We start from the raw sequence: 13,007 nt of genomic DNA, 5'->3' as shown, positions 1-13,007 counted from the left end.
CACACACTGACCCACGTAATGTTTCAACTGAGGTTACATGTTTAACTTGACACTGCACACAGATGTGCAGTGACATGTGCGCACATCCACAGAGCAGAGGAGGCTAATGAGAGGGAGGGGAGGAAACAGAAAAACAAACTATGTGCCAACATGAAGCCTGTCAGTAGAGCAGATAATAGATGAAATGTCACTCTCTTTTTAAACTGTCATTCAGTATAATGTCACTAAGAACACTGAGGGCAACTAGTGTTTTCCTACACCTAATAATTTCTGCTGCAGCACCCACTGGTGGCTTCAGTCTGTATGACATGCTTCACTGAAACCATCTTTCAGTGGCTTTGGTTTAATGAGGTATAAGGGTGTTCTTAACAAAAACGTATCAGAGCAAACCTGGACATTACTTATAATCTAAAAAAAAAAAAAGGAATGACTCCACCTGATCTAATTAACCCGCACCTCCTCATCGAACCGCCTCCTTTCAGACATCAAAGCAATATAAAGTTCTCACTGGTCATTTTAAGTCTTTAAGGGCTTTCTTAAATATAACTGGGGAGGCTGTGAGGTGTGAATGTCACATACTGCTGTCTGCTTTGCCTTAATGAACCAGTGTCTCTCTCTGTCATGAGATTAAGGCTTTAAAAGCCAGATAGTCACTGTAGTCTAGTTAAATGTTACAAGAAAGGTAACGAGAGGCTGTGGTCTTTATCAAATTTAGTTTTCTTTTTTAATTGTTTGTATTTGTATTTGGGTGTTTTTTGTTTTGGTTTATTTGTTTGTTCAATGTTTGCATCCCAGAACTGAATGATCAACGCGAGCGTCTGCGGGGTCATCAAATCGCCTTTGTGACAAACAGGTAAAGCCCCCAGAAAAGTGTTTCTCACCCTGATGCCTTTTTGTAATTTACTGTATTTGTTTGGTCGTTTTAATTTTTCATGCAGTCCCTAGGGCAAGCCGGGCTCCTCCTCGACTCTTTGTTCCTCAACAAAGTCCGGAGCGCTACTCAGGTAAAGAGATGTTTCGCATCAAGGCAAGGGAGGAAAGAGTGGGGCTGGGGGTGTGGGGGGTCGCTTTTGTTCTGTAGAAAAAGGGGGCTTGTTCTCAGTCTGCCATTTTTACCGGGGGTGTGTGAGCACTGAGCGAGAGGCTTGACACGGGAGCCTTGCGGGATGAGAGCAGAGAGAGGAGAGTCCTGTCTGTAGTCCAGCCATAGCCGAGCGGAGCTGCAGCATCGAGCCAGTGCAACAACGCCGAGAAAGCTCACTCTGCAAACACACCTGAAGGCCGTAGAGGACCCACGAGGATTTATAAAGCAGGAGGAATATAGTGACGAGCTGTACGTAGAAACAAGAAAGAAACTTCATCGCAGAGCTTTTCTTCTCCAAGTGCACTTTGGGTAGCTCTGTGACAGACGCGGGCAGCTATACCTTAATGACAAATTATGATCACTAACTGCAGTTTCAACTGAGCAAGATTTTGTCGGCGAAGGTCACAGATGTAATGAAGAATGTGTCCCTTGTGCTTTTGTAAACCTGTCTGTCAGCGCATCTGACCGTTTTCTGGATTCCTTTGAAATCTTTGGACTTGGTTGCTTATTTTGTAGATCGTGTGCTCTTATTAACGGATCCTAGTAAAAATTGACTTCATCCAACATGCGACCCATCCCATCCAGGCTCAGCTGTGTGTGAGTGCTGTCCTGCTTAACCTCGACTCTTTACGCACTATTAATGTTTTTCCACGCAGCCCCGTATTAAGTCACTGAATGCACGGTATTCTTTCTTTTGCAGGTTTCTGCACTTATTTGCATTGTTCTACTACGCGCAGGTATGTCATTACTACAATTTGTCTTTAAAATACTGCAAATTATTTTAGTTGCAACAATAAGAATTAGGTTAAAAACCGTCAGTCCAAGCGAGCGATGCGCAGCAATCATAAAGACAGGGGGAAAGGTAACATAACATGTTGTAATACCACAGTATCGAATGGCTCCCACGGCGCGCGGCCTGCTGACAGGTTGCTGATGAACATATTGGCCCTGGCACAAGATGCTCGGGCACAGATTGGGGTAGGGGGTTGAAAGATCCAACGTTTCCGTTACCTCCACTCATTCCATCACAGCGGAACGCGACGGAGAGAGAGTGCAGTGAAAGAAAAACACACATTAAGAACGAAGTTAAAGTAGTTTCACATTATTTCACACCATGATGAATGAGTAGTCGAGCTTTTATTTCAATCATACGTCGTCTTTTTCTTCTTCTGGGCATTGCGGCGCGCATTCTCCTGTATGCACAACCTGTTATCACACCGTGCGTCTTTTTGGAACCTGTTAATTTCATCTGGCAGCCGCTCTTCTGGAACTTGTTACAGTTACCCACCACCACCACCCAAAAACACAAACAAACAAAAAACCCAAAGAAAGAAAGAAAGAAGTGAGAAAAACAAACGAACGCGTTTTCTCTCTGTTTCAAAGCGCTTCAGTCCCGTCAACAACCCGAAGCCGCGCGATCGACCTCACTCTCCCTTGTAAATTTTAAATAAATAAGTAAGTAATGCCGTCTAATTTCTGACAGGTAACCAATCAGTCCCCGCCTAATTTCACGCAGCATGTAAGCGAACAGAGCAAAGTGACGGACCGCACGAGCCGCAGGTTGATCCGGATCTACCAGCTTTACAGCCGGACCAGCGGCAAACATGTACAGGTCCTGCCCAACAAGAAGATCAACGCCATGGCCGAGGATGGAGATGTGCACGGTAAGAGAAATCCAGTAACTCCTTCTGTAATAACTGCACCGACAACTCTCCTCTAAAAATCGATTTTACGCTCCACACAGCGCAGAGACGGCGAAACCTGATTTATTTGTGTCCATTTAGGTAGATTTCAGTTATTTTTAAACATTACCATAATTTGTGCTTATCAAACTATAGTCTTACAAATGTAACCTGGTTCATTCTTTTTTAAGCTTTCGAAGTATTTGACATATTTCACAATTGTTTGTTTGGTTTTGTTTTTCTCACTGCAATTCAAAGCCGGCATTCTAACCATATTAACAGTGAAAGGTGGACCACTGGACTATATGGAAATTAAGAGAGAACATTAACATAGTTGCAAAATCACCTTTTGTATTTAAATGTCTGAAATTATTTTAAAAGAGCAACATCCTTTAAACATCGTCAAGTACATTAAGTGCATTATAAATGTGTCTGTGGTGTTCAGTTTGTTTCAATCATTAATCCTGGAGCTGTGTGTTTCTGTCTTGTCTGAAGATGCTTAATTTTCCCAAGAAAGGCAACAATATCAATATTATCTTCTCTTTTTTTTAACTCAATACTAAGTATTACTTACTTAGTATTGAGTTATTTACTTGTAGCCTCTTTGCACTCTATCTGAATTCAGTCTGTACTATTCGAGGGGAAGAGGCCTAGAAAAATTGTCCAGTTGGCTGTGGATGGTGCTGGAGGTGATCCTCTAGAGATCATGCAGATCTGGAAGAGCTATTAGAAGCCATCCTACTTATGCCTCCTGAACATTTCCTGCATATTTCTTGCTCCCATGTCAGCCCCCACCTTTAACCCTTCTCTGTCCTGCCTCAGAATCTAATGGGCCTCATTGAGCTTTACACTCTTTGTTTTATTTCGAGCGCAGTCTTCCATGGAGCTAATCTACTTATTCTTTAAGCATCAATAGTGTTTAGTGTTCTTCTTACTACTGTCTGTACAGGAGCCTAAAATGTTGCTGCTGCAGAATGTACGTGTGTGTGTGTGTGTGTGTGTGTGTGTGTGTGTGTGTGTGTGTGTGTGTGTGTGTGTGTGTGTGTGTGGTGTCCGAACTAGGATCACCTGAAGTAAATTTTTGAATGAAAGAGAAAGTGAGAAAGGGGAAGTCTGTGTGCTTTCTACATTCTCTCTGCCCATTATTCAGCTCAGCTGTAACTGCTGATTTAATCTATTTAAAACAATGTGACTGTTAAAACGTTGTTTATTTAATGTTATAGACAATCTGCTGTTGTCTTAAGGTGCTCTGAAATAATATCTGTGTGAATGTCAGATGAATGCAATGCAAACACAGAAGATATAAAAATACTGTGTACTATTTCAACAGGAGAATTTACTAATATTTTTCGTATTTGTGTAAAAAAGTAACATAAACATGAAAATTCTGTATTTCCTATGTCTTTCAGTACTTTTCAGGATATAGAGATAAATGTGCCGCTCTATGCATGAGGTCAGTGCTGAATTATTTGAAAAGGAAGTCTTAATGAGACTGCCAGGATCGCCTCTTTAGGTTTCAAAGGTTCAGGAGACACGTGGTTTTATCATTTCGCAGAATTTCCAACTTGCATGAATCCCCAGGAATGGTCCCATAGGCTTCACTGTGAATGAGAGTATGTATGCTTGGAAATACATGCAAGCGTTTTTGTGTGTGTTTTTGATTCATTTTTTTCTGTTTGCATAGTCTGCAAAGTCATTTATTCAGAATTTAATGTTTAAGCAAAATGTCTAATAAAAGGCACAGAAACCGTCTCTGCGTTGTAGTTGCTGACTGAACTCTTTTGTCTGATCTCTGTAGCTAAACTCATTGTGGAAACAGATACTTTTGGAAGTCGAGTGCGCATCAGGGGAGCTGAGACTGGCCTATACATCTGCATGAACAAGAGAGGGAAGCTCATTGGCAAGGTGAGGCTCAAAGCTGATTTCAGCCAGCTCATGGTCCAAAGACTCACTAGCTGATTCTTAATGATAATGGATGTAGCAGTACAGCTCAAGAAAATACTGCTCCATCCACTGCTTTAACCCTGGAGAACCCATGGGGTCAAATTTGACCCCATGGTTTCCCTAGAAAACCAATGGGGTCGGATCTGACCCCATGGGTTCTCCAGGGTTAAGCAGACCTCGAGAGAAATTTGCAGAGATCAGAGAAATCATGTGAGAGAATAAGGCATTTGTTTTTCACATAAATGATGAAAATTATTCCATATTAGTGATGCTTTTAATCAATAACATCAGCAACAGTCATTTTTGATTTACTCGTTTTATTTAATTATTTTTTTCTGTGAATAAATCCCATTAAAAGCAAAACAAAGACTAAACCTGGAAACAGCTTCTTCCTCACACTAAATGTCAGAGTGATTATTATCCTGGTCAAAAATAATAATATCATAAAATTAATGGCGCATTAGAAAAAATAATAATACTAATTGATTAATTCTATCAATCAAGCTAATCTATAACATTATTTTATTAAGTTCAGTGCAATCCCATTTCATTTCACATTCATATAGTATACAGTAAAGATCCCACAATATTAGAGAGACAACCCTAACAACCCCATGAGCAAGCAGGAAGGAAAGTTTCCTGTAACAAAAAGAAACAGGCAGAACGAGACTGCCTTGACCTGTGGGGGTGAGGGGAAAGAGACCTATGGTTTAAAATTAATTACTAATGATTAAATACAGTAGTGGTGTCCAAACACATGAAGAGTGAAAAAGAAACACTGCATCATGGGAAGCCCCCAGCAGCCAAGTCCCATTGCAGCATCACCTCATCCAGCCCCGACTGCAAGCTTCATCAAAAAGAAAACCTTTAAGTGTACTCTTAAAAGTAGGGATGGCGCCTGTCAACCCAATCCAAACTGGGAGCTGGTTCCACTGGTTGGCTGGTTTAGGGAAAAGTTTAATAATCTGAGTTTTGATCAAACAGTAGTCAACATTATTTAATGCTACAGGACGAGCACAGAACCAAACACTTTATCAAGTCTAGTAAGAGTGGGATCTAAAGTAATTATTGAAGTTTACTCAGAAAGCTTAATCACAGAGATGTGTCAATATCAATATGAGGAGTTTTTTTAAAGTTGCTGTACAGAAAGATAAATCTGTGGGACAACTACGAATATGTTTTTAAAAACTGGTTAAAATTTCAATTGTGAAGAAATTCATGAACTCATTGATAACTGAAGTTGACTTTATGTGATCCTGACCAAACTGCTGAAAAGGAGCCTGAAGTTATTCTTCAGTTTTATTTTATCGGTGATGAAGTAAATAAGATGTCCAAGCAAAAGGCTTTTTTCATAGACAATAAATTATCTAAATATATACATTAATGTTAAACTATCATTATTGCATTTTTAAACATAATTTATTGTCAATACACAGTTATAACGGCACTGGCATTTAACAGCTGAAAATAGTCCAGACTGAATACACTCCCACAGTTTTGACAAAACATACACTGTGTGGCCAGAAGTGTACACACAATTATTATAAATGTTATGGTAAATTTGCTTTTAACAGTTTCTTTGAACTGTTGATTTTCCAAAGTGGAATGAATGTACAGAATACACCTTCAATCATTTTAAAAAACAAGAATTGGGTTTGAATTTATTTGGGATTTTCTCCAATCCACACAGGGCCAAAAGTATACGTATGGACTCAAATATATATGTACACTCACTTATGTCTTTTAATTTGGCAAGGCCAAGGCCTTTTAAAATCACATTAGTGATCAGGACTGACTACAGCTGGTAGTTTCTCTTTGCAACATAAAAATAACTTGCTTGAGAGCAACGCTTGTAACAATGTGTCTAAGGAGCTCAGTGAAGATTTGCACAAAGTGGGAGGGTCTCTTGGAGCCATTTCTAAACAGTTGCAGATTCCATGATCATCTGTTCAAGCAATTATATGTAATTAGTGATTTAGATGTGTCATCTTTCTGGAAGTCCTAGGAGAAACCCAAACTTTTGTCCTCAGATGGAAAAAATTTGCTCAGGATATTCAGAAACAACCAGGATTCAAGCCTGCCAAAAGTGAAAGCTGCTGCAATGCCAGCATCACTGTGCATAATGAAACCAGCTTTACATTGCCATGGACGGAGACTGTGACAACACCTTCAAGCTTAACTTGAAGCAGGATCCACTGGGGCTGTTTTACTGCCAGTGATACTGGTACGTGGCACAAAATGGGTGAAATAAAGGAGAAAGAGGATTACCTCCTAATTCTTTAACTTTACATCATATTGACAGCTAGATGTTGGAAACTCAGACACAACTGGGTGTTCCAACAGGACAATGATCCCAAACACACATAAAAACTGGTTTTGGAATAAATAAACTAGGCTGACATTAACATGGGCTATATATGGGCATGTGGACTATACTTAAAAGTCAGGTTCATACCAGTAAACCAGCTGGATAAGGAAAGTGGTCAAATATCCTACCAGAATTATGTTAGAAGCTTGCTGATGGGTATCAAAAGCATTTTGGTCCTATTCCAGGAAACAGGTTTAGCTAACAAGCCGAGATGAGGGGAATTCTGGGTTCTCAGTTCCAGAATGAGAGTTAACTTTAACCCTGAGTCACTTACCAGGGTAACAGGCTCTGTGACATAACCTGCTCGCTGGCAGGTTCTCTTCTACAAACCGAGTTTCTCTCTGGCTCCTCCCCTCCTGCTGCACCTGCACCAGCTGGTGTGAAGTTGAGACTGAAGTGATTTCAAAACTTTAAAACTGAACTAAATGTATTAAAGTAAGTTTTTAGTAGACAGATTAGAACGCAGATCTGGCAGTGGTACATGCTGTGTAGGGGCCTGTCCTTCCATGATGGTTCCTCCTCTAACTCCTCTTCTTTCTGGGGTCTTGGGAGATGTCAGTGACTTCTTTGTCCTGCTTTGGCCAGTTTATTACCCCAGCAGGGTATCTCATGACCAGCAGTAGGTGTTGATTGCCCAGATTTTTTTCTTCCCATTCAGCTGACTCCTCAGGACTTGCCTTACTCTCTGCAGGTTTTTGGTGGTTGTGGCTTTCCTCTTCATGGTTTCCATTTCCCCATGGGATTCCCAGCTACTTGTAGCTGTCCTCAGTGTATGCTTTCTGGTAATTCAATCCACTCAGTCCTGATTACCTTCCTTCTCCTTGTTATTGTGTGACTACACTTCTCCAATCCGAATTACATTCCAATGTTGTTGCTGTAGATCCTAGTTTGATCCATACAGCTTGGTGTCATTCATGTAGAGGAGGCAGCTAACAATTGCACCATTCCATAGTCAGTATCCATAATGATCTCACTGAAGCAGAACAGGCCTATGCAGAACAGCAGTGGGGACAGGGCACCTCCTTTGTAAATCCTGCACTTGATGGTGACCTGAGCAATTGTCTTGAAGTTGGCCTGTAGTGTTGTTCACCACATCCTCGTTGAATTCCTGATGAAGGTTCTTAGGGCCCTGTTGGTCTTGTACAGTTCAAGCCATTCCAGGATCCCCGTGTCAGGGATTGAATCAAAGGCTTTCTTGTAGTAAATCTTGGTGGTGCAGCGACTGGTCTTCTCTGCTCTGTCTTGAGGAGTCAGCTGAATTGGAAAAACAAGATCCGGGCAATCAGCACCAATGCCCTGATGGTCATCAGATACTTTGCTGGAATAATAAGCTGGTCAGAGGAAGCGGTAGCACTTTGTGACATTAAGACAAGAAAGCTCCTTACCATGCATGGAGGGTTTCTCCCCAAGTCCACCACCCTGAGACTGTACATTAAGTGGAAGGAAGGAGGCCGAGGACTAGTGAGTGTCAAAACCACTAGGATAAAACAACAAAGACCAATGAGTACACCAGGAAGATGGCCACAACTGATCGTGTGCTTAGTGAATATGTCAGGCAGCAAAAACCAGAGAAAGAAGAGAAGCAAGAACAGGAACCATCATAGAAGGACGAGCCCCCGCACGGCATGTACTACTGGCTGATACCGAAACATGCTACTAATGGCTGAAGAAAGCTGGACTGAAAGACAGCAGACAGGCACTCATCAAAACAGCACAAGAACAAACTGTAAGCACAAGATCTATAGAGGCTGGACCCTAACTCATCAGGCAAGAGCCCAGGAGCAGGCTGTGCAGATACCCCCGAGACAATCCAGCACATAACCACAGGATGCAAGACGCTAGCACACAGGGCATATACGCATAACCAAGTGGCCGGTATAGTAGACAGGAACATCTGGGTTCTTGTTTTTTCCTGATTCTGAAGGACATGGCTTTCATCTGCTCATCTTTTGCAGATATTTTTGCATGTGCCACTTCTTCTTTTATCCTCCACTTATCCAGTTTCTTTAACTATTTCTTCACACCATGCTGAGATATGCCAACATTTCACTTAACCTCCTAGGACCTGGCGTCCACATATGTGGACATCACATTCTGGGTTATTTAGACCAAAATACTCAATTTTGCTCTATAAGGGCCTGATATCCACTTACGAGGACATTATACTGCTAATGTTCTATCAAAACTCTAACAGATATCCTCATTTGTGGCTCTCATTTTTCTTAGAAACAAAAATCAGGTTAAAAAAATAAAATCTGATAATTCTTTGTTTTTACATTCATCGGGCCCCAATATGCCCAAATATCAAAGAGAAATTAAAAATGCATGCTCTGGAAGAGTTCGGGTCTTAGGAGGTTAATAGCTCTTTGGGAATCACCTTGTTGGTGCACAACTATTACTTTATGGTTCTTAAATTGTTATTTTTGGCATTTAGATTCAACAAAAGACATGGAAACAAACTATGTGTTTTTGTAAATGGTTGCTAGTAACAACATGCTTAAAGATACAACTGAAAAACTGGTTCTTTTCGAAGTTGGCCATTATGTGTAGATACAACGCTGGTTTAGCCTTTGTCTTTTTTATGCTCGTATTATTCATAGGTCAGTGTTAGGTGGCTTAACAGACAGACTGAAGATAACTGAAGAAGACCTTCTATTACTAAGGACCACTTTTAAAAGTTACAAAAGTCTGGCTCTTTGGAAGGGTTAGAAATAAAGAAATGCGGGCTGGCTCAGGACTCTTCCACAATACTGCATTTAACGTTGTCATGTGAGATGTGTCTTAGTGGGTGACTGCCTGACCTCTCTCACTGTGATGGCTAATAAACAGAGCTGCCAGCCTTTCTGTAACCCTACGACACACACACACACACACACACACACACACACACACTCCACCCACCCAGCACCCTACCTTGAACACCATCTGCCCCAAGCTACCGGCCCAGTCACCACCTACCTCACCCGCAGTATATGTGTGCGTGCATATGGGTGTGTGTGTGCTTGTGTTGAGGAATTGACAGAAAGTGTGTGTTTTCAGTGTGTGTACAGGAGTGTGCCAGGACTATTTTTAACACACCTTTTTGTCCAAAAATGTGGGAGTGCTGTACAGTAGGCCAGGACTGCGTGCTAGTGCTGTTTCAGAGAACTACACTGTACACTTTGTCTCATCTTTTTTTACTTTATGATGTTACCAACTGGACATCACACGTTCATCCATAGGTCACCCATCTTTCATATGCCTGCCTTTTATTGTCGTAAAGACCTGATGTAACCTGGAACTTAAGTTCAATGGGATTAACTGAACTCTGCAGACCTGGGGGTGATGTGTGTTTAAGCATCTACTGATTGTTATTCTAGCTGACCAGAGCTGTTAAATTTAACCACAAATGCAACAGGAAGTCAAACCTGGAATGAAAGTGACACTTAGGGTCTGATTAAGGCTTTATGACAGGAAGGTGTGCGCTGCTGCAACTGACCCACAAGGGTTGCTGGAGGTCTGTTGAAGGGGGAGAATAGTGATCTTCCTCTGTTTGATTTGTAATGACTGTAGCATATGCTGCACATTTGAGGGGAAGGTTTTCATTCTGCAAATTTTTAACATCTTTTGCAAATATCCTCTTTTTTCCGTCATTTGTGATTTTGCAGAAAAATGGACAAGGCCGTGACTGTGTCTTCACCGAAATTGTTCTGGAGAACAACTACACGGCGCTGAAGAACGTCCGTTATGAGGGCTGGTACATGGCTTTCACTCGTCGTGGGCGTCCACGGAAGGGCTCACGGACACGCCAGCACCAACGTGAAGTCCACTTCATGAAGAGGCTGCCAAAGGGGCACCAGCCCACCCATCCGAGCCACCACCGGCCTTTTGACTTCATCCACTACCCTTTCAGTCAAAGGACTAAGCGTACGTGATACTCGTCAGAGAATAAAATGGAGAAGTCAGAGAAAAAGGAGAACCTGACTGGATTTCTCTTCTCTCCTCAAAAACCTCTGGAGACAGTTTTATACTGATAAATATGATACCTTGATGAGTAGTTTATTTTTTGTAAAGTAAAAAAAGCCACACAAAGACAAAAAACATATATTTTTGTACTCCAGGTTTTTAGTACTGACTTATGTAAAAAAGTAAAGAAAAAGAAAAGTTTGTTTTTAATCCTCATAACTCAGTGTTTGACTTTTTGAGGATATCGTTTTAGTAGAGTGCCCTGTGTTGATTATTGTTTGTTGTTTTTATCAGTGGAGTCACTTCTTGGACTCTTGCCTGCTGCTCAAGGAGACTTGAAGGACCCTGATTGACCTCACTGCCAGGGAACGCTATATTCAGACACACAAACTGTCTCATAGTGTACAGGAGGCAAATAAGACTATAATAAGAATTATTTGTTGGTAACACTGCAGTCCACACTTTTTGCTGGGCACTGCGTCCTGACTGGGATTGCTCATTATCTCGCTCACACAGTTCAACCAAACAGACATTCACTAGCATTGAATGGAACAACATGGCAGCTATACTTGATATTCACAGGCTTGTGTTCTGTTTTGTCTCGATGTGTACAAAATGCATTGAAGTGTAAGTGTAATCCATGGACACATCCCCTAACCCTTTGTCTTCTCGTTGCCCGCTGAATGTCTGTTTTTATACATATATAAATATATTTTTATTTGAGGATGTGTAAAATAATTTTACGGATGATTTATTTATTTAAAACGTGTAATAAATGCACATTAGAATACCGACACTCGTCTTTGGTACATGCTTGCTTGGGATCCATTTGTGAAACCTTGGAAAGTCAGACATGTTGCTGACCGGCCTCATCCCCTACAGCCACACACTTACCTGTAATGAGTAATGAAGCTGACCGATTGCAGAGTGTGTGCGAGTGGTGTCTTCCAATGTCTCCATACGTATGGCATTAGAGTTCACTGAATAGGTTGATGAGGATAACAAAATGTCAACCAATTTGCCTTCACAGCAGAACTCCTCTGGGATGTTTTGTACCTTTTTGCATGTTCCACAGTGCTTTCCTCCACTGATATTAGAATACAAAATGACAGAAGCTCTGTACATCCCCATAGTTGTCCTATCTATGTTTATTAAATTTTATTTTCCTTAAGCAAAACACATAGATAGGTGAAATAATAGACCGATAAGTCATACCCAAGTAACACACTCTACTGTAGCGAGGGTAACATTGTTGCTCATGTTGGGTAAACATCACAGTTTGAAATCATCATTCATCTCTCAGGCTCATTCTGCTGGTCTGTAAGTGTATTTCATTTCCTTTCTTATTCATTTCCAGACATCCTACAGGAGAACGCCAGAGAAAGACCTTGAGGAGGTTTTTTAGGGACTGGGAAACTTATGACCCTGGTTGAGTTGAAGGAGTAAGCCATGACAGCTCACTTTCAATAACTAGAACCAAAAAGATTCCGTTTCTCTTCACCCATCTCCCCCACCCACCCTGGATATCACTTAGCCTGCCCACATTATACTGTTATGGTTTGGCAGAACTGTGGTGAGGTTTTGTTTCTCTCTGTCTTCCACTTCTTTGTTAATTACTCTTAGGTGAAATGGTTGGGCTGTTTTACACCTCAGCCTTCCAGGGCGGAGCCATCCTTCCCACACCTTTCTGCAATAAATCAGGTAGCAAGTATATCCAGGTCATGTAGTGCCACAGTTCTCCGCCAGACTGTCCCTGCAGACACGTTAATGCTTAAGCGTCCTTTCAATCTGTTTTGAATAAATGAGTAAGCTTACTTTGTGCATCTCTACTCTCTGTGTCTAGTACAAGTCTTTATCCCTGCAGCAGCATGGCAACCACAAAAACAACTCTTTATTTCAGTTGAAATAGGGTGGTCTTTTCCAGATTTGCACAGTTTCAATGAAAAAATGTCTTCTCACAACAAAAGTATCCATCAGTACTTGA

At 41.3% G+C, this 13,007-nt stretch overlaps 1 protein-coding gene across 1 annotated transcript; it reads left to right on the top strand.

Moving 5' to 3' along the window:
• The first annotated feature begins 1,649 nt into the window (after positions 1 to 1,649).
• On the top strand, positions 1,650 to 10,992 carry fgf8a (fibroblast growth factor 8a). Its single transcript, XM_063491682.1, has 5 exons — positions 1,650 to 1,681; positions 1,785 to 1,821; positions 2,568 to 2,748; positions 4,565 to 4,671; positions 10,726 to 10,992. The coding sequence occupies exons 1-5, from the start codon at positions 1,650 to 1,652 to the stop codon at positions 10,990 to 10,992; spliced, it is 624 nt and encodes a 207-aa protein (XP_063347752.1).
• The last annotated feature ends 2,015 nt before the right edge of the window (positions 10,993 to 13,007 follow it).

The sequence above is a fragment of the Pelmatolapia mariae genome, linkage group LG13, assembly GCF_036321145.2.
Source record: "Pelmatolapia mariae isolate MD_Pm_ZW linkage group LG13, Pm_UMD_F_2, whole genome shotgun sequence".
NCBI lineage: Eukaryota > Metazoa > Chordata > Actinopteri > Cichliformes > Cichlidae > Pelmatolapia > Pelmatolapia mariae.
The sequence above is the reverse complement of the archived record's forward strand: the minus strand, read 5'-3'. Positions and strand labels throughout refer to the sequence as shown.